This window comes from Anomaloglossus baeobatrachus, chromosome 6 (genome assembly GCF_048569485.1).
Source record: "Anomaloglossus baeobatrachus isolate aAnoBae1 chromosome 6, aAnoBae1.hap1, whole genome shotgun sequence".
Lineage (NCBI taxonomy): Eukaryota > Metazoa > Chordata > Amphibia > Anura > Aromobatidae > Anomaloglossus > Anomaloglossus baeobatrachus.
The window spans coordinates 210,778,445-210,800,273 of record NC_134358.1 but is presented as its reverse complement, the minus strand read 5'-3'; the positions used below and the strand labels follow the sequence as shown (position 1 = coordinate 210,800,273).

The following is a 21,829-nucleotide window of genomic DNA, read 5'->3' as shown; positions in this document are numbered from 1 at the left end:
CTGCAGTCGATCAGTTGCTGAAAGGTTACAGTGGTCATATAACATAATGCCACATGGGTAGCGGGAGACCCAGCACCAACAACGCCAGTGTGAGAGGTGAGAATACGCTACTCTTACTTTACTTAGAGGACTCAAGAATTTAAGAAGGGGTTGTCCAAGTAGTAGACAAGTCCTTAAACAAGACTGTGGATTAAGATCATTATCCTACAGAGAAAAGTATGGTAATATCAATCAAGCAAAAGAGGTGACAAATAACTAGAGATGAGTGAACCTGAGGTTTGGTTTAAGAACTTAACACCAAATTTTAAAATCAAGGTTCGGGTTTGCGGATCAGATGCTGTAAGTGTGAACAAAACTTATGTGAGCAACGCTGTGCTTGGGTACGCTCGGTGGTCAACCTTGTGCGAGCCACTTGCAGTGTTTGAAAGGCGCACACTGGGGGTAACAACAGCGTGATTGGATGTAGTGTGCAACAAAAAACAAGTATGAAAAAGCCTGCCCACCCTCCCCCGGACGTATTCTGGTTATGGCTGGCTGTATGAGAGCGGAGACTCAATCTACCAATTAGTGAGTGACTTGGTCCGTGGTTCGGCTCAAGCTCGAGCCTGTGGCACTAGGCTTGTTTGCAGCTGGCGAACAGAGCCTCGATGGAGCCGCTCATCTCTACAAATAACTATATGGATCAGAAAAAGTGAATGAAATCCATCTTCTTCAGTCCTTTACGCCATCAGGGGTCTAATAAGAATGTACCGATGTCATCTACACCCATTAGGATTTATTGGAAAATAGATCTATCATAGTGGTCATGGCTTCATTACAAACACGCTAGTATTATGATGACACATGGTCCTTAAATACCTAACATAGGAAAATCTTCAGATTTAAGACAAAGAAGAGAAGAAATAGCAAATTCATTTTCAATGTACTAGAAAAAAAAACCAACCAATAAAATAATACCTATTTAACAAATTGACCTCATTCTGCAAATTCTATATCCAGATGAATGATAAATTCTTTCAAAGATTTGCCACTAACATTTTCTAAAAAAGTCAAGAGGGTCAAGGTCGGGCCATTGAGAAGTGCTATGGGAATTATGTGGGGAATACCTCAGAAATGTTCAGCTCTGATTGCTGCTGTCCTGACAATTTTAGAGGCGAAAGACCACAAATCGATATTGCGAAGGATCAGTAACAGTAGTTTAATGTAAGGGCATAAGGGATTCAATGCACAGAAGATAAGGTGCAATGAATACAAGCAGTAAGTGTCCATTAGGATTTCATTCTAGTTTCTATAGTTTAGAATGTGCTATTAAAAATTCTAAGTCAGATCATTATATGATATGATGGAACAGTTACAGGAAACTGGACATTCTTCTTAAATAACACACAAACTTGAAAGGAACTTGTCATGTCCAGAAACACTATCTACCTGCAGAAACAGAATTAATCTGCAGGTAAGTAGATAAATAGTGTAAATATGAGTGGCGCTGGAATCATTATCCGAACATTGATTGACAGCTTGCTTTTCAGCATGTGTGCAAAGCAAGCTGCTAATCAAAGTGGAGAGGAGTGATAACACCTGCAACTCACGGTATTTAGTGAGTGGTGACTGTAACCACTCCCTGCCCATACTCACCTCTTGTCAATGAAAACAGCAGGGAGAATATAGGTTAATTTTCTCTCTGTAGCCACTTTTTCAATAAGGCAGGTTGGTATGATTTTAATGCTATTTAGTAATCCTATATCTGGAAGTTTAACACTGATTTATTGGCAGACAGGTGTGACGACTTAGTGTCTGACCTTTTGTATGGGGTGTGAACTGTTCTTAATTAGGCCAGACATATGGTTCCTTTGTTTGATAAATCAAGAAAAGCTAGTCATTGTCTCATGTCAAACTGATCAGAGTCATATTGTCTGTTAAATGCGGATTGCTTCAGCCCCTTTCACTACATCAGAGGAAAATGATGCAGTCAGATTGAACTAATGACCAAGGATAAAACAGCCATCTCCTACCAATCCTGTAAGACACAATACCCTGAAATGAGAAAATGAGAAATGAGGGATAAAATAGGGGCCTTGTTCCGATCACCAGATTTATTACACAGGACTTCAAACTAGGATATACGGTTCTAGCTGCAGGATTGTAAAGAACTGCTTCACTTCATTCGTTCTAAAAGAACCTCAGTCTAGGATCACAATAATGCTTCACTGTTCAACGCTGAGCCCACAAATTTGCTTGTAGAACTCAGGCTGGGAGAACTCCGTACCCTGGCTACATATCTTGCGGTGCTTGGTCAGCTTCCTAAGCTTGCTGCTATCTCTTCTCAGTGGGTGCCCACCAAAAGCAGGGTGCTGCTGGCTGGGTTAGTTGGCCCTGGAAGCCCAGAAGACTCTAATCCCTGGCGGGTCAGCGGTAGGGTGAGGCTCTGTCGCTTGTACCATCTTGTGTTCTTGCTGGGAAGATATGATATGCTTTTGCCTCTTGGTGACCAAATAAAGTCTTACCAATGTGTGGTTCCCTCACCCTGTGCTGTCTGAGCAGTGTTCTGCCCACAGGGAAGGACCGTGGGATGAGCCCTGACCTAAGCAGTCTTTCTGAAGACAGTGAGGCCAGTGGATGAGAGTAGCCACTGACCCTCATGTTTCCACAACAGTCAAATACATAAGGAAATTGCATCATAGGTGGTGTAAAGACTACAGTAGCAGAGGGTGAGACCGTGACGGAGTCTGGAGTGGAGAGAGGCCTGCTAGTGCCAGCTCTATTTTCAGCTGAATGCGCATCGTTTGAGGAACATCTAGTTCCTCTAGAATAGTGAACACTATTGTGGTGCAGAAAGCCACTTGCTTCCTTTCCCGCAATATCTATAAAATCGACTGGCCTATCAAAAGCAAGCAACAGTGTCTGACTTCGGATGTCCCATTGCATTGTGCCACATTCACCGGGTTCAGAAGAAGAAAGAGAAAGAAGGAGCTGCTCCCTGTGGGAGTGAGGACAGGTGAAAGACATAGTTGTTTAATTGTTTTTTAATTGATATGTGAAGAGTACCAAAATGGAGGACATTGTAACTGGCAACTTGGGGACATTTTTACTGTAGAGAGGCCATAATGGTGGATAATATTACTGTTGGGGGCCAGTTTTGGGTCTTTGTTGCTATAAGGGGGTATATTATTAGTGTATATGGCCACAAGGAGGACTGCATTTGTGCATCGGGCCATAGGGCATATTGGGCATAGAAAGGTGGATGCTATTTCTGTAAAGGGACAGAAAAGATGTACAGGGTGGGCCATTTATATGGATACACCTAAATAAAATGGGAATGGTTGGTGATATCAACTTCCTTTTTGTGGCTAATTAGTATATGGAAGGGTGGAAACTTCTGAAGATGGGTGGTGACCATGGCGGCCATTTAGAAGTTGGCCATTTTGGATCCAATTTTATTTTTTACAATGTGAAGAGGGTCATGTAACACATCAAATGTATTGAGAATTTCACAAGAAACACAATGGTGTGCTTGGTTTAACGCAACTTTATTTGTTCATTAGTAGTGTTGAGCGGACCCAGATCTGAAAAATCCGAATCCGCACGGTTCGAGGTTCCGATCCGAGTCCGACCACTACCCGGGATTCGGGGTGCACAATCCGGATCCTTTTTTTTTTTCTCTCTCTCTTTCTCGTCCCGGGTCCGGCTCCCCATTCATTTACGTAGCCGCGGATTCCGGATCGGATCCGGACTTCGCCAGCAACCCGATCCGAATCCGTCGGACCCGGATTATAGCCGATCCGCTCAACTCTATTCATTAGTTATTTACAATTTTATGACCACTTATAAAATGTGTTCAAAGTGCTGCCAATTTTGTTGGATTGTCAATGCAACCCCCTTCTCCCACTCTTGACACACTATAGCAACACCACTGAAGAAATGCTAGCACATGCGTCCAGTATCTATTGTTTCAGATGCTGCACATCTTGTATCTTCACAGCATAGACAATTGCCTTCAGATGACCACAAAGATAAAAGTCTAACGGGGTCAGATCAGGAGACCTTGGTGGCCATTCAACTGACCCACAATGACCAATCCACTTTCCAGGACACTGCTCATTTAGGAGTGCTTGGACCTGACATACATAATGTGATGGTGCACCATCAGAGGTCCGAGCATTCCTACATGAACAGTGTCATGGAAAGTGGATTGGTCATTGTGGGCAAGTTGAATGGCCACCAAAGTCTCCCGATCTGCCCCCCTTAGACTTTTATCTTTGGGGTCATCTGAAGGCAATTGTCTATGCTGTGAAGATACAAGATGTGCAGCATCTGAAACAACGGGTACTGGAAGCCTGTGCTAGCATTTCTTCTGCGATGTTGCTAACAGTGTGTCAAGAGTGGGAGAAGAGGATTGCATTGATAATACAACACAATGGACAGAACTTTGAAGACATTTTTAAGTGGTCATAAAATTGTAAATAACTAATGAAAAAATAATGTTACGTTAAAACCAAGCACACCATTGTTTTTCTTCTGAAATTCTCAATAAGTTTGATGTGTTACATGACCCTCTTCCCATTGGAAAAAATAAAGTTGGATCCAAAATGGCCAACTTCAAAATGGCCGCCATGGTCACCACCCATCTTGAAAAGTTTCCCCCCTCCCATATACTAATGAGCCACAAACAGGAAGTTGATATCACCAACCATTCCCATTTTCCTTACCGTAGGTGTATCCATATAAATGGCCCACCATGTACTTTTCTACTATTCGACTAGAATAAAGTATATATACTTTTCGACTGTATTTGGGCACCAAAGATGCACATTACTTTTGTATGGGGGAAAAAGGGGAATTTTACTACTGTATGAGAGACACAAAAGGAGATAGCAGATTTTGCTCATTTGCAGGATGATGGTTATATTCAGACACTAAGTTGTGGTAATAGTTAGACATGGTGTGGCGGTATTATTATGCTCTTGTATAGAGTGGTAAGGCAACATTGCTTTGTCACATGACTGCTGCAGACAATCTTCTATCTGAGGGAATACCGAAGGCTCCAGCTGATTAGTGGCTGCCAAGAAGTGGCCATGGTTGCATGATATAACAACATTAGTCCTTTAGAAGCGGCAATTCTGTTACCCATAGTAGATTAACACCTTACTTACAGTTATTTCTTCTATTATATTACCCCTTAAGAAGCAACTCTATCTTCTTCAATTATCTGTGCCATAGAATACACATAGACATCTTTATACATCACTGATAAATACAACATTTAATTTTTCTGAAAATAAAACTCAGGGTCCCTGAAGTGGGATGGAGGAACACTGCCCATTGGGATGCATTGAGAGAAGAATAGATGAATCTGCTCCTCTGTCACAGTAGGTATCTCTCAGAGAAGAGAATCTCTGAGACCGTGAAGTAACAGTTGTGTCGCTATAAGACTGAATTCACATGACCATGTTTCACGGTCTGACTATGGACTGACTATGGCCAGACCAACTGTGGGTCTTTTGAGCTGAAATCTCAGCCACACAAGCATACACAGACGGTTCAGGTCAGGAGACATTCTGGTAGACCAGTTACTGAGAACAGAATACAAAGCAATATATCCCGGTTGTGGTATTTGGTATAAAACTGAGAAACATTCAGCTTTTCTATTGATATATTTGAGAAAAGTCTTTTACCGACTTCTGTCACTTTTAATGTTTGTTTGTTTTTTTCAGAAATGATAGGTCCTTTTTAAGACAAAATCTAGTTGAAACTAATATTTATGCTGGAGTATTCAGCAATTTTTTTTAAAAATTGAGACAATCCCATCCCATAGCACTCTCACTTCCTTATTATAGTATCCTCAAATTCTTCCCTACTTAGCCTTTGCCAAATTTGCCTTGACTTTGTGAGCTCCTCTGATATTAGATGGTGCATGTATATACTGTATTATGTAAGGTGCCCTTAGAAACAAAGAAGAATGAATACTTTGAAGGTATAAAAATGCAATTCTCCTACCAGATGCGACCACTGTGCTTGCCCACAAGGTGTTTTCTATACCAAGACTTTCATGAATAGATGGGTCTGTATCTTCCTGAAATGAAATAAAACAACATATTGTATACAGAAAGAAACAATGAATATGTAAAATAGCCGAGCTGTACTTAAAAATGTCAGTAACAGTTTGCCTAAGTATTTCTGAATCGAATATACACTTTAAAGCACCACTCCAGCATTTTTTTTTATTACACCGCTGGAGTGGTGCTTTAAATACAAGAACCCTGCCCTTATTTGATATTCACCTTCCAGCGGCTTCACCCGCTATCGCTGCTGCTCGCGTTGGTGTCAGACACATTGTGAACTGTCCACACACTCCAGTGTTTCATAGAGTGCACTGGAGGTCACAACTCGATAAAAGTCTATAAGGCCCTTGTTCTGGCTCTCATAGAGATACATTGAGAACTTGTCACATAACTATTGACTTCCAGCCAGTCAGAAGTTGCGGTCATAAAATGGAGCCGTTGTACTGGATCTGCGTCGGTAAACAGTGAAGGCGCTGGAGGGTGAGTGTATAATATAGGACTTAGATTTAAAGCGCCACACTAGTGCCAAAAAAACAACAGCAAATGCTGTATTTAATCTTTAAGCATCCAGGGGCACTGTACATACAACTGTACAGTGACGTTCTAAAATGTCACTGCCTAATATATCTTGCCAGTTTCTCCGGGACCATTAGTGATGCCGTCATGACCGCCAGCCATTTGACTGCTTCAGCCTCTGATTGACTGCAGGAATAGGAGACTGGTAGTCGGGATGTCATCACTAGCCGCCTCGTAGAGAACGTTAGCATGCCGCACTGGAGGGGGAAGTGGATTTCCAAGGTTGAGTATATATATCTCTTCTTCTATAAACCCCTTGGCTTTTTTAAGCAAGTTGGAAATACCCTATCCCCTCATTTTGTAAGACAAAAGTGGTTCCATTTCTTTACTAATAAATTAATTATCTACTTTCACACATCAGTTTTTTGCCATCAGGCATAATCCGGTAGAAAAACTGATGCGATTGATCTGTTGAAAAAACAGATCCGTCGCATTAGTTTTTTCCGTCTGTTTCTTTCATTTTTCGATGGATCCGTTGTGATATTGAGCACGCTCAGTTTAAAAAAATGCAATCCGTCGTTGGATTCTGTCATATGATGGATGACGCCGGATCCGGCGCCCATAGGCTTGCATTATACAAGATGCCGGACGGCGCCGGATCCGGTGTGGTCTGATTTTTTGCCATTGTCAAAAACGTTCCATGCTGCGTCCTTTCCGGCAGCCGGACAAAGACATTTCGCCGGCGCTAATACAAGTCAATGGGGAATAAAATGGATCCGGCGCTGGATCTATTTTATCCGCATTTTGCTAAATTGTGCCTCACGGCAAAAAACGGATGTGTGAAAGCAGCCTAATAGAATGTATTGGTTTTTAACCCTACAAAGTGTTTGGAAGCTATGACTAGGTAAACTAGGGGGACATGTCAGATATCACTACAGAATAAGACTAAAGAGTTATTCCTACACAATAAACTTCTATAAACCCCATATTTATATACTCACTACTTATCTATTTGCTGGTTCCTGGACCTTGGTGGTTTATACAGAAAGTCAATTGAGCTTAATTTAGAACCTGATGTGCATAGTGAAATTACTAGATGCTATATGGCACTGCAGAAAAGTTTATAGTAATGTCAATATAGTATATGTAAATGGGCCGCAAAGTTAACCCTGCATGTGGCAGATTCCTAACAATGCCTGGTTCCTACCAGTATCCTCATGTTTGTTTTGTATTAAAATTATTAACTATTAAGATATTTCACATCCCCCCAGTGGAGTCGCTTATATTTAATTGTATCACTTTAAGTTAATAATTGCAACCAGGCAGTTCATAATACATTCAAGTATTTGATGCTTGAGAAAAGAAAATAGCCATCACTTGGCTTTAAACCGAATCCATTTTAGGAGAAAATTCAGAGTTTCTTTGCAATTTGCAAGAATATCCAGTAACATGAGGAAGAGAAAAGAGTGCTCTTTTAGCAAATTCTGAGATTATCTTTCAGAGATAAGTGGATTGTTCAAACATCAATATATGATACCATTTTACTAGAGTCAAATCCCATTTGACCACAGATCAATTTAATTTTCTGGGTTCATCTTTAACTCCTTCACCTTTGTCTAAAATAATGGACAAACACAATAATGCATCTGGCTTAACACAATGAGCTAGGACATGTACAATGACGCTATTTTCCATCATCACTTTTTAACAGAATACGGTCATAGAAAAAGCCAAGTACATCCTTTTTTGATCCTAGGATTTTACATATTAAGACATAAGAAAAAACATCTAGTCTTATACAGTAATTGACAAACATTTCATTAAGAAAAATTGGCAGTATGTAAAACATCAAGTACAACCTTACTGTTTGCACAGAAATTAAGAGGGTAAGGCTAGGTTCGCACACTGCGTCTTTTTGACGCTGCGTTTTTGTGCGTTTTTGGCCGCTAAAAACGCACAAAAAGGCACCTGCGTCGAAAAACGCATAAAAAAACGCATGCGTTTTTGCCGCGATTTGGTGCGTTTTTGGCTGCGTTTTTGATCTCTGCGTTTTGCTGCGTCTTTCAAATGCATTGCAAGGGGGGAAAACGCAGAAAAACGCAGGAAAGAACTGACATGTCCATTTTTTTTTTAACTCAAAAACGCAGGTAAAAAAACAGATGTGTGCGGACAGCAAAAATGAAAACTCATAGACTTTGCTGGGGAAGCAAAGTCCTGCAGTTTTGAGGCCAAAAACGCACCCGAAAAACGCGCAAAAACGCCGCGAAAAACGCACTGTGCGCACATAGCCTAAGTAGCAGCCAGGAGCTGATAATCAAAGTCCTCAATTGATTGTTCATTACCAAGTTTGACCACCTCTATAAAAGCAGAAGTTTTGGTAGTTTGTTGATCTAAGCATTTTGGCAAATATTAACACATGGCCATGGAGGAAAAGCAATGATCTTAGAAAAGCAATTGTGGACACCCCATCAATTTTACAAGGGTTTTAATGCCATTTACAAACAATTTGGCATCCATCTTTCTACAGTGAGAAAGATACAAAACAGTTGACATCTTCCCAGGAGTAGTCAGTCCAGCATATCCACTCCAAAGTCAGGCCATGCAATGCACAAACAAACTGCAAAAACTCAAGAGCTACAGCTCAGACTCCAAAGGCCTCAGTTAGCAAATTAAATATTCAAGTTCATGACAGCACAATTAGAAAAAGACTGATTAAGTATGGTGCGTTCGGGAGCATTGCCCAAAGAATTTTCTTTCTAAAAAGAATATGGCAGAACAGCTAAACTCGAAGAACAATGTCCTTGGGACAGACGAGACCAAAGTTGGCAAAAAACAACTGCATATTGCCACAAGCACCTCATACCAACTATAACTATCAAGCATGGCGCAGGAGGGGTGATGATTTTTCTTGGTTTTGAAGCCATAGGAAGTGGGCAACCTAAAGTAATTGAATTTATTATAAACTGTAAATCAAAGTACTCGAGAGTCAAATGTGTGGCCATCTACCAAAAGCTAAAGCTTAGCTAAAATGAGTTCATGCAACAGGACAATGATCCCAAGCACACTAGCAAATTTACATCAGTCATGAATCAAGATCAATGTTCAGACCTCACTCCAACTTAAATTCTGGCAGGTCCTAAACCACCCAAAAACCTCTATGAACTTAAGGAATGTTGTAAAGAAGTTTGCGCCAAATTTTCTTTAGTACAACATAATAGACTTATTGTCATACATAAAAGGATTTCTTCACATTACTGCTGCTAAATATGGTTCTACGAGTTATTGATTTATCTAGGGTACTTAAGTTTTCACACACTGCTGCTGCATTTTGGCCTAGTTTTTGGTAAATAATTACATGGTGTAATTTGTCAAGTGTTGGTCTTCATTTGAAGTTGTATTTACTTAATTTCAAGACCTTCTAAATACCAGATGTATTTTTTTTTATTAGGTCCTGATACGTAAAACCATACAAAAAGCATTGTGGACACTATGAATAGATCAATAGAAAATCACAATGCACGAAACTGGTCTTTTTACTGTAGCATATCTCATTTTACTTTTTTCTGCCCATCCTTTACCACCTTCACTTTAATTTATTCTAGGTTGTTCTGAACTATTTTACGCTTGTGTTTGTCTGTCTCTCTCCCCTTTTAGGAATGCTTCACTTCCCCTCCCCTCTTCTTTCCTTATATCTTCCCTCAGTTCTCCCCCTCTCTCTTGTTCTCTTCATCTCCTCTTCTCCTTACCTTCCTATTCTCTCTAGCTTGAATACATATTAAAACTTTTTGAATTTTCATTTATTGAGTGTATTGATTGTTTGGTATCGTACACAATTATCCTTTATTTGAATTCGACGTGATTAGATAAACTCCATAGAGAATATACACGCAGTATATTTTGTATTCACCAGTCTCACTGATGAAGGCTATATTCAAGACTGAAACATCCATTGTATTGGATTGGTTGCTTTTCAGAAATAAAAATTCTTGATTCACTTAATTGGAGTGCCTGGTTACACTAAAATTCAGTCTATGGGATTGCATCCTACCAGTGCACCCGGGCATAGTCAAAAGTGCCGTGCGCTGTAAACCATTGTGTTCCAGTACCAACCTGCCAGAGCTCCTGGACCTGTTCAGACTATGTTCTTGTACCAGATCTGTCCATGGTCCTGGATCCAGAACTCCCAGTGTTCCTAATCTAGTTCTATCTGCATACCTGTTCCAATCCTGTCTGTGTACCTGTTCCAGTCCTGCCTGAGTCTCAGTGCCCATCCTGTTTGTGGCTTTGTTCCCATCATGTTGGTCACCAAGCTCTGCACAGCTACCATAGTCCTGAACACTGCCTTTTGAATGGCACCTGGCGTCTACTGGCAGCTGATCCTAGCCTCACCATCAGAGGATCTGGTAAATACCCTGTAGGCGCCTAGTAAAGCCCCTCCCACCTCTTGGTAAGCCCTGCTCTTCATGTGGTCCAGTGGCTCCACGCTCACTAACACTCTCGACGAACTGCCGTGGAGCGTGACAAGAGTATAAAAACAGATAGACATGCAGAGTTAACACTTTTGTTAAGACAACTAGTATATAATGGTTGGATTGAGAAAGATGAAAAGAGTCATACAAAAAGTCTGATCATCATATGAATAGCAGAAAGTAGAACATTACATGATTTATCTGTGAATAAAAAAACCCCTCATAGTATGGAAATGTTGGATGCGCAAACTGAATATGTTTACCATAAATTTTCAGGTTTGCATGATTATTTTTTTTGTTGCATTTAAAAATTTAATAATAAAAATTAATTGGGTGGTCCGAAACTAAAGGGTGCTTTACATGCTGCGACATCGCTAACGATATATCGTCAGGGTCACATCGCTAGTGACACACATTTGGCACACAGTGTGAAACCAATGAGCGACGATCAACAAGCGCAAAAACGTGAAAAATCGTTGCTCGTTGACACGTCGTTCCTTTCCTTAATACCGTTGCTGCTGCAGGTACGATGTTGTTTGTCGGTCCTGTGGCAGCACACATCGCTATGTGTGACACCGCAGGAACGACGGACATCTCCTTACCTGCGTCCACCGGCAATGAGGAAGGAAGGAGGTGGGTGGCATGTTCCGGACGCTTATCTCCGCCCCTTCTCTGCTATTGGACGGCTGCTGTGTGACGTCGCTGTGATGCTGCACGAACCGCCCCCTTAGAAAGGAGGCGGATCTCCGGCAAGAGCGACGTCGCAGGGAAGGTAAGTCCCGTGTGATGGGTGTAAATGATGTTGTGCGCCACGGGCAGCGATTTGCCCGTGTCACACAACCCACGGAGGCGGGTACGCTCGCTAGCGATATCGGTACCGATATCGCAGCATGTAAAGTACCCTTAACATTTCTTTTCATCCAAATGTCAATTTAATGTAATAATGTTATCTATTTTCTAATATACTTGACTTAAAAAGTCCCTATCCTTGCCTCACTGTACTAACTGCTTTATTTTTACCAACTTCCTGTTTGATGCCATTTCATTTGAGAACCCCCAGAAACATCACTATTGGGGGCATGTCTCTGCTCGTAGGGTTCTCTCCTTACAATGGGCACTGACAGTGTGCTCTCTTACCAACTCGTCATTTCTCATCAGAGCCGGTGAGGGAGCGCACTGTCACAGTGCATGGAGAGTAATATCACACAGCGATGAAGGAACTCTAATGAAGCTGACAACCAACACATGTTCAGTTGGGCAGGGAATAGACCAGTCCCTGAAACAGATATCACTGATGACGCTTCATTTTATGGTCTGGACAGAGGCTGTGGCAGTGACTGCAGCCTCTGTTCCCCGATGACGTCTCATTTGAGTATCTTAACATGCATGGAGATTTTCAAATGAAATGTCATCAAATCGGAAGTAGGTTAAAAAAGTAAAGCAGTTAGACAGCATAGTGAAATAATAATAGGGACTTTTTAATTTAAGTATACTCGAAAAGAAATTAAATAATAATAATAATTTTTACTTCTATAGTGCCAACATATTCTGCAGCGCTTAACAATTCAGAGGTTCATATAAAAAACATAAGTAACCGTTATAGAAGATACAATAATTAAAGCAAAAATAAAGACAACCCTGCTTGAAAGAGCTTACAATCTACAATGGGGTGAGGTGGGGGTGACCCAAGGTACAAATCCTTATTTACAACGACGGTCCAGCCATCTCAAAGAAATGTGTGATAGATAAAGGCTGCATGATCCAGTCACCAGCCAATCTTTGTAATGCTTTTGGGTGCAGTGAACTTCGAGGGAGAATTCTGTGGATGGAGTATATATGAAATGATGTCGATTCGGGAGGGTGATAGGCCACTTTAAATAAAATGTGTTTTTAGGGAGCGTCTGAAGCAGTGTAAGTTGTGGATCGTCCTAATTTCTTGGGGTAGATTATACCATTAAAGTGAACTTGTGAAGTGCAATATGCACTGAGAACAACGAGCAGTTCTAGGTGCATATTGCTCATCCCTGCCTAACTGTCCCTGTATCTAGTAGCAAACATAAAGAGATCGATCTTTAGAAAAAGTATTTCTAAAGATCTTCTATGATATGCTAATGAGCGCAAGGACTACTTGCAAGGGCGTTTGTTCCTGTGCTCATTCCGCCCTTTCAGCATGTTAGCACGGTTACAGGGGCATGCTAACATGTTATTCAATGCCCACTGCTCAGCGTCATTATCGGCAGTGACGTGTGTACCTGTATCCGTTGCACTGCCTCAGAACGCCGGGCATAGGGTAAGTACGCATGATCACAAGTCCCCGTCACTTCCGGTCATGCACACTACACCAGTTAGAGAGCCGGGACGCGTACACCCGACTTCATAATGTGCATGACTGGAGATTCAAGGATTATGCACACTGAGACGAAATCCAGCATCGGGCACAGCGGCAACAGGTGAGTGCGACCATGCCTCTGACGCTGCGCATTCATTAGCATGTTAGCATGCCCACAGGGGAGTACATACATGCTGAGGGGCCGACTAGCCAAGGAAACTAACGCCCTTGCGACTAGACACTGGCCTCATTAGCATATCAAAGGATCTTTAGACAAAAGGCCAAGTCTCACTAAGCAACATCGCTAGCAACATCGCTGCTGAGGCACGACTTTTGTGACGCAACAGCGATGTTGCTAGCGATGTTGCTGTGTGTGACATCCAGCAACAACCTGGCCCCTGCTGTGAGGTCGCTCGTTGTTGCTGAATGTCCTGGACCATTTTTTAGTTGTTGCTCTCCCGCTGTGAAGCACAGATCGCTGTGTGTGACAGCGACAGAGCAACAACTGAATGTGCAGTGAGCAGGGAGCCGGCTTCTGCGGTTGCTGGTAACCAATGTAAATATCGGGTAACCAAGAAGCCCTTTCCTTGGTTACCTGATAATTACCTACCTTCGTTACCAGCGTCCGCCGCTCTCACGCTGCCAGTGCCGGCTCCCTGCTCCCTGCACACATTGCCAGACTACACATCGGGTAATTAACCCAATGTGTACTCTGGCTAGGAGTGCAGGGAGCCAGCGCTAAGCGGTGTGCGCTGGTAACCAAGGTAAATATCGGCTTGGTTACCCGAGATTTACCTTAGTTACCAAGCGCAGCGTCGGTTCCACGTGTCGCTGCTGGCTGGGGGCTGGTCACTGGTTGCTGGTGAGATCTCCTTGTTTGACAGCTCACCAGCAACCCGTGTAGCGACGCCCCAGCGATCCCTGCCAGGTCAGGTTGCTGGTGGGATCGCTGGAGCATCGCTTAGTGTGACGGTACCTTTACTTTTTATAAAGATCTCTTTATCTATGCTAGTGTATACAGGGACTGCTAGCCAGGGATTAGCAATATGCACCCAGAATTGCTCGTGGTTCTGGGTGCATATTGCACCTGGAAAACCAAAAATGTATCACCATTAAATTTTTTTAATGAGAATAAATTTTGGTTTTCCTGACTTCTACCCCTACCATATTGGCTGCGGCCTGGTTTAATTGCATATTGCACCTGACTGGATCCCTTTAGATAGATAGGCATTAAGGATTAAAATAAATGTTAGTTTCAAAATACCCCTTTATGAAATAGAAATATTTCTGCAGCTGTTTTTCTATTCAGTAATATGTTTACACTACAGATATCAGCCTTGAATACATGGGACAGGAATAGCTGTGATAGCTATGCTAAACCTTTCTGAATATTCTGCAATAACCAGCTACAAATGAGAGCTAAAGCCTCAGACATAGCAGAACATAATCCGAACAATGGTGCAGGTGAGCCTATCAGTGACTGACCTCCTGACAGTACTAGTATTCATCTAGGAGGTGCTGCAGGTGCACCGCATTGTTCTGCGAGGCCGGCACCCCTCCTGCTGAGCTGTCAATGCAATATTGTCTCAAGGGCATATTATGTGGATATGAAAAATTAGAGAAAGCGTTTACTTACCCGTGTAAAGTTACCTTCAAAACTGTGAATATCCAGTTGTGGCTTCTGAGCATAAACATAAGCATTGATTGAAAAGAGATCCTGCAATAGAGAATAGCTGCAATTAATAAACAATGCAGCTTTATCAATAAATAAGGGAATGTCATAGAAGGCACGACTAAAAACAGCTTGTTCATTTCTAAATATGATACCATCGATTTTCCTTCTTTGTTCATGAAACTAAATCTTAGAATCTTTTTTTTCCAACACATAATGACAGAGATCGAGCAGACATATTACTAAACAACATGTTATGGATAACTTTTATATCTGATACTTCAAAACACATTTATTCCTGGGGGAAGGTTTACAGTAATATGAGGTTCACAGCTTGTTACACATAAAAGAAGAAAATATTTGGAAAAGGTCACAAAGTCTTATTACAATATTGATTACCACTGGTTCAGCGTTGACAATTAGACAAATATGTTATAAAATAGAAATATAGATGGCTGATCAAAAAATATTTAATGTTATATTTAAATCTATATATGCTAAAAAAAAATATTAATAATTGGCCTTTTCTAAAATAACCAGAAACATGCAGATCTGGTAGGCTGTGTGCACACGATGCGCTTTTATCTTGTTTTTTTATACGTTTTTTAATTCAAATTTGTTATATTCATGCCAGCAAAGTCAATGAGAATCCTGAAGTGTCATGCACACATTGCTCCTTTGTGACTTGCAGATTTGGGTGTCAATTGATTCAGCGTTTTTGCAGTTTTTTTTTCATTTATTGATTTCAATGAAGACAGTCAACAAGAACTATCAGCAAAAGTAGTGGGGGTAATTGATTGCCACCAATGGAGGACAGTCAACAACAATATAAAAATGCAGGTATCAAAATGATTCCATATTTGTTGCATTTTTGTAGCCTCTTTGTAGGCGTACACTGAATGCTATAGAGATTGATCATAAAAACCTATTTGGCCTCCGTGTCAATATGAGTGTCAAATTCCCCCTGGGTGTCCCAGGGGCACATTCACATAGTAACTATACTTCAGCTTTGGTTACAGGTGTATTAAACATATTATAATGGTTATGAGTGGTTGTTATTTGATTTTGTACCTGCTGTGAAAATAAAAAAAACTTACTTCTTCCCCACAAAAATGTTGTTTTAGCCATATTTTTTTTAATTTTCACAAGGGTAAGAGGAGAAAATGCACTGAAGAATTTATTTAGCAATTTCTCGTGAGTATGCAGATACCCCATATGTGGTGTAAATCTACTGTTTAGGTACACGGCAGGGCTCGGAAGGGAAAGAGTGATCCCTTGACATGCCAAAACAGCAGATAACCCCCACAAGTGACCCCATTATGTAAACTACATTTCTCAAAAAATTCAACTTGGGGTGTAGAGAGCAATTTTAAACCTCAGGTGGTTTATAGAATTATATAACATTGGGCAGTGAAATAAAAAAAATCATTTTTTTTTTCACTAAAATGTTGCCTTGGCCCCAAATTTTTAATTTTAAAAAAGGGTAATAAAAGAAAATGGACCATACAATTTGTTACACAATTTCTCATAACTTCACCAGTACCCCATATGTGGTCGAAAACTACTTTAGATGCACAATGCCAAAGATCAGAAGGGAAGGGATGTCATCTCTCATTGCCAAAGCCCTGGCAAGTCAGAAAAGTAGACCCCTCATAATCAATACCATTTTATAAAGTACACCTCTCAGTGAATTAATCTAGGGGTGCAGTGAGCATATTGATACCACAGATGTGTCAGAACATTTTATACCAATGGGCTGTAAAGAAAAAAATAATTAAATCTTTACTACCGGAAAAATGAAAGTTCACCAATGATTTCGATCATATTTGGCAGATGAATCGAGCCCATCCCGGAAAAATGCTCAAGTTCACCAATGACTTCTATCTTACCGGGCAGATGAATCGAGCCCATCCGAGCATCAATCTACTCGTTAGGAGTACTATATCTATCTGTATAGTATTCATTGGGGTCCAAAAACGCTAGAAAAAAAGCCAAAATCAAACCTGCATGGGGTGGACAATGGTCATACTACTGTATGCAGGTAAACTAAAATAAATTCCTGCATCCACTGCCCACGTTGTGCAGCTGTGCTTCACATGGCAGTAGCAGGGTGGTATCCCAGTCTTCCAAGTGATATCTTCGATTGGGAAGCACCTTCTAGAGTATTGGTGATATGTTAGAAAAAGATCTCCGTACTGAAAGATTACTATACAACTGGTGCCTTTCATTCAAAACAATGCCACTGATATGTTATGCAACTTGCCTAGATTCCCAAGTCCATATAAATATAGCAATAGTGTTGCACAACAATTCAAAGTTCTGTTTTCAACTATGGATCACCAAAAGATGAAAGTTTTAGAAAACGTCTCTCCCCCAACGCAAATTGTTTAACAAAAAAAAAAGTTATCACCCTCTTTGAGTCCAGAGCGTCAGGTATATGTATTTCACGTCAGCAGCACTGCAGTAAAAAGCTAACCTCAGCAGCTTTGCCCAAGTAGACGGCATGTGCCGCTCATGGAACTAAAGCAGAGTTGTTGATATGCAGACACCTGGAGTGGTGGCGGAGACTCAACTCCAAACACATGGAGCATTTTAAAGCACTTTGGGGGATTTGGTGGGGGGGACATGGGTTTTCTGAAACCAGAAAATCCCATTGGGGTTGTTTTCACAAATAAGTTTTAGATCACTGTCAAGTTGCTCAAAGTAAAACAATAAATTCTGCGATAGTCGACCACTGGTCTCATCCCGACTACAAGAACATCACTGCCAGGCCCTGTGATTGGAAACAGCGGTCACATGCGCTGTAGTTGTGACAACATCGCTGCAGCAAGTCAATGACGCATAAAGGCCCCTTTACACACTGAGACTTTCTAGCGATCCCACCAGCGATCCCAACCTGGCCGGGATCGCTACAAAGTCTCTGGTGAGTCGCTGGTAAGCTGTCAAACAGGCATACCTGCCAACGACGCAGCAGCGATACGGACCTGCAGAACGACCTAGCTAGTCATTGGGCACGTGTCAAAGCAGCTATTTGAAAGGGAAGTCGCTAACGAAGTCGTTGTAACGGTGTCAAACACACCGATGCATGCTGCTCAGCGGGAAACAAAAGGACCAAAAAATGGTCCTGAAAGATTTGTAGCGATCAGCAACCTCAGAGCGGGGGTCAGGTCGCTGATGTGTTTCACACACTGCAATGTCGCTGGGGAGGTCGCTATTACGTCACAAAACCGGTGACGTTACAGCGATATCGCTAGCGATGTTGCAGTGTGTAAAGGGGCCTTAACTGGAGCAGTGGAGAATGGGTAACACTGATGACAATAAAAACACAAATTGAGGAAAAGCAGTTTAAAACCAAAGAAATAAAGTAACAAAGGACACACATAAATGGCAGATTTCACCTAAAAACACAACATTTAAAAAGATTTCTTAATAGGAATATTTTTTTGCGTTATTAAACTTTGCTTTGTATCACAGGTATTTACTTATTTATATTATAGTATTTATATACTTGAATTACATCAAAATTAGGTTAATTACCAGTTGTAACAAAACAGATAAACAAACCTACATAGTTGTAAATTATAAATGACGCGCTCCTTGGACTGGTATAGGGCACAGCAGGCCAGCTCCTCTATCTGCTCACATCTTAAACTGTTTGCCATTTGTTGTAATCTTTCACACGCTGACCATTCATCACATTCTTGTCCTTCCTATTTGGTTTTCATCAAGACCACGAGAAATAATTCATATGAAACTAATACACATGTGGGTGTCCTATATCTTCATCATTCACCTCTTTCCCATCTGTTATCACCTACAATTTAGATAATCCAGTCTATTATGTGCTTTATTGTGAACAGAAAAATAAGAGTCTCTTGGAATCCAATACCACACACATACAATAAAAACAGTTGTCCAGGCTCTAGCCTTTCTTTATTAGGCATTTTACCTAAACTGCCCATACAAATATTAAATACCAACTTCACACACTAAAAAGCATTTTAAAGGGAACAGAAAAAAAATGTTGGTCCAACTGGATACAACAAAATCTAACATATCAATTCGAATAACAACAGGAAGGTTAAAGTAGCAGTTCACCAATTTATTTTTTTTAATTATTATTATTCATCCTGCTGCAAATCTGCCAGTAAATATTCTTTTAGATAGAAAGGAAGAAGTGAACAAAGGTAGTACTATCTGTAAATTCAAGCATTTCTTCTTATGGTGACCACCTGGAAAATATATGCATTTATGATCCCTGAAGGACATCACCATTTTAGTCATCAAAGCTATCTACAAGATCAAACTGCACGGACCGTACCACTTAAGTTGTTCAAGGAGTGTGGCAGACAAACAATGATGATGACTGCACAGCTCCTGTCACACAATTATAAACTAGGCAATCACAGTTCAGCCTCACTGACAATATGCTTATAATACTTTAATTTTGTAAGATATCGAGAGAAGGGTTATTAAAGTCTTGCCCCAACAGAGAAAAATATTACTGACTCTAGCTGACTATGTAATACTGATGAATCAGGAGATTAATAGAAGAGCATATAAGTAAATTAAAAAAATATATATATATGGGAGAATTTAGGGAATTAAAATTAGGGCTAAAGGAAAGCAAAAAGGTGGCTAAAGTACAAGGAGGTAACTACACTATGTATAACAGAAAACCTCAGTGGGATCAAATGGGGGGGTGCAAAAATGGAAAAATACTGTAACTGGCCAGACAATGCTGATGATCAGTGACAGATTGTGTATGAACACATCTCTTTGATAAAGGGAATGCTTCCACCCAGTTGTCAATTTTTGAAATTCTAGGAGGAATGTTAGAGGGACTGTACAACACACACCTTAACAATATAATCCAGAATTGTTACTTATTTGGAAATCTAAGTATTCAATTTAGCAGATATGTTAGGCGAGTCAACAGATCCACTGTGGCTGAAAATTCAAGGTCACTTTTTATGGAAGTTTTTAAGAGCTAAAGCCAATACATCCAAAAAAACAAGCACAGTAATTGTCTCTTTTTTGGACTGACTCTTATGTTTGGCTGAAAAAGCCTAATCAAAAACTGCCATTAAGAATGCAAGGGTAATCTCAGCCTAAGACCTTATTCAGACATCTGTTTTTTTCAATTTGTGTTCAATAGTCTTCAGGTATATGCATACATGGACCCATTAAAGTCTAATGTGTTACTCATATGTCTGTGTTTTTCACGGATCAAGCATTCAAGAAAAAAATCACAGAGACATGTTCAATTTTGATCTGAGTGATGAATCACAAACACTCATACAAGTCTATGACTCTGTGAAGATTATGGACATCCCATGAATGATGTTTTTAATATCACAGAGGGCAGAAGAAGGTTAGCAATTTTTAAAATGTTTGCATTTAAGAAACTCAGTGATGAAATACAAATGGTAAAAACTGAAGCAGTAACTAAAGACTACTTGGGTCAGAAACGTGTTGCTTTTGCTCCTAGCCTATGCTTCGTATCTATAAATTTTTATGTGCCTTTGGATTTTTATCAATCGAATAAACTTTCTTGGACTTTTATTTCGGGACCAGTGCTGTTTTTTCTACTTGCTGTGGAAAAACATACAAAAGCATCTCAATAAATTAGAATATCATTAAAAAGTTAATTTATTTCAGCAATTCAATACAAAATGGAAACTCACATATTATATACAGTCATTACACACAGTGATCTATTTGAAGTGTTTCTTTATGTTAATGATGATAATTATGGCTTATAGCCAAGGAAAACCCAAAAGTCATTATCTCAGAAAATTAGAATAATTACCACAAAACACCTGTAAAGGCTTCCTAAACATATAAAATGATCCCTTAGTCTGGTTCAGTAGGCTACACAATCATGGGGAAGACTGCTTACTGACAGAATGCAGTCATTGACACACTCCACAAGGAGGGTAAGCCACAAAAGGTCATTGCTAAAGAACCTGGCTGTTCACAGAGTGCTGTATGCAAACATATTAATGGAAAGTTGAGTGGAAGGAAAAAGTGTGGTAGGAAAAGGTGCACAAACAACTGGAATAACTGCAGCCTTGATAGGATTGTTAAGAAAAGACTATTCAAAATTTTGGAAGAGATTCAAAAGGAGTGGACTGTTGCTGGAGTCAGTGCTTCAAGAGCCACCCACACACAGACATATCCAGGACATGGACTCCAACTGTCACATTCCATGTGTTAAGCCACTCATGACCAATAGACAACGCCAGTCTTACCTGGGCCAAGGAGAAAAAGAACTGGACTGTTGCTCAGTGGTCCAAGGTGTTGTTTTCAGATGAAAGTAAATTTTGCATTTCATTTGGAAATCAAGGTCCCAGTGTGGAGAGGCACACAATCCAAGCTGCTTGAGGTCTAGTGTGAAGTTTCCACAATCAGTGATGGTTTGTGGAGCCATGTCATCTGCTGGTGTAGGTCCACTGTGTTTTATCAAGACCAAAGTCAGCACAGCTGTCTACCAGAAAATTTTAAAGCACTTTATGCTTACCTCTACCGACAAGCTTTTTAGAGATGGAAATTTAATTTTCCAACAGGACTTGGCACCTATCCACACTACTAAAAGTACCAATACCTGGTTTAATAACCACAGTATCAATGATTGGCTAGCAAACTCGCCTGACCTTAACCTCATTGAGAATATATTGGGTATTATCAAGAGGACAATGAGAGACATCAAACACAACAATGAAGACAAGCTGAAGGCTGCCATCAAAGCAACCTGGGCTTCCATAATAACATCAACAGTGCC

General features: G+C 40.6%; 1 protein-coding gene across 2 annotated transcripts in view; it reads right to left on the bottom strand.

Annotated features, from left to right (window-relative positions):
* Positions 1 to 21,829, bottom strand: part of ATP9B (ATPase phospholipid transporting 9B (putative)) — a 441,649-nt gene that overhangs the window by 255,994 nt on the left and 163,826 nt on the right. For both annotated transcript variants that reach the window (XM_075314650.1, XM_075314649.1), the window contains exons 9-10: positions 15,010 to 15,090; positions 5,995 to 6,070 (exon numbers count right to left, since the gene is read on the bottom strand). In XM_075314650.1, coding sequence (XP_075170765.1) covers positions 5,995 to 6,070; positions 15,010 to 15,090 — 157 coding nt within the window. The remainder of the gene's footprint in view (positions 1 to 5,994; positions 6,071 to 15,009; positions 15,091 to 21,829) is intronic.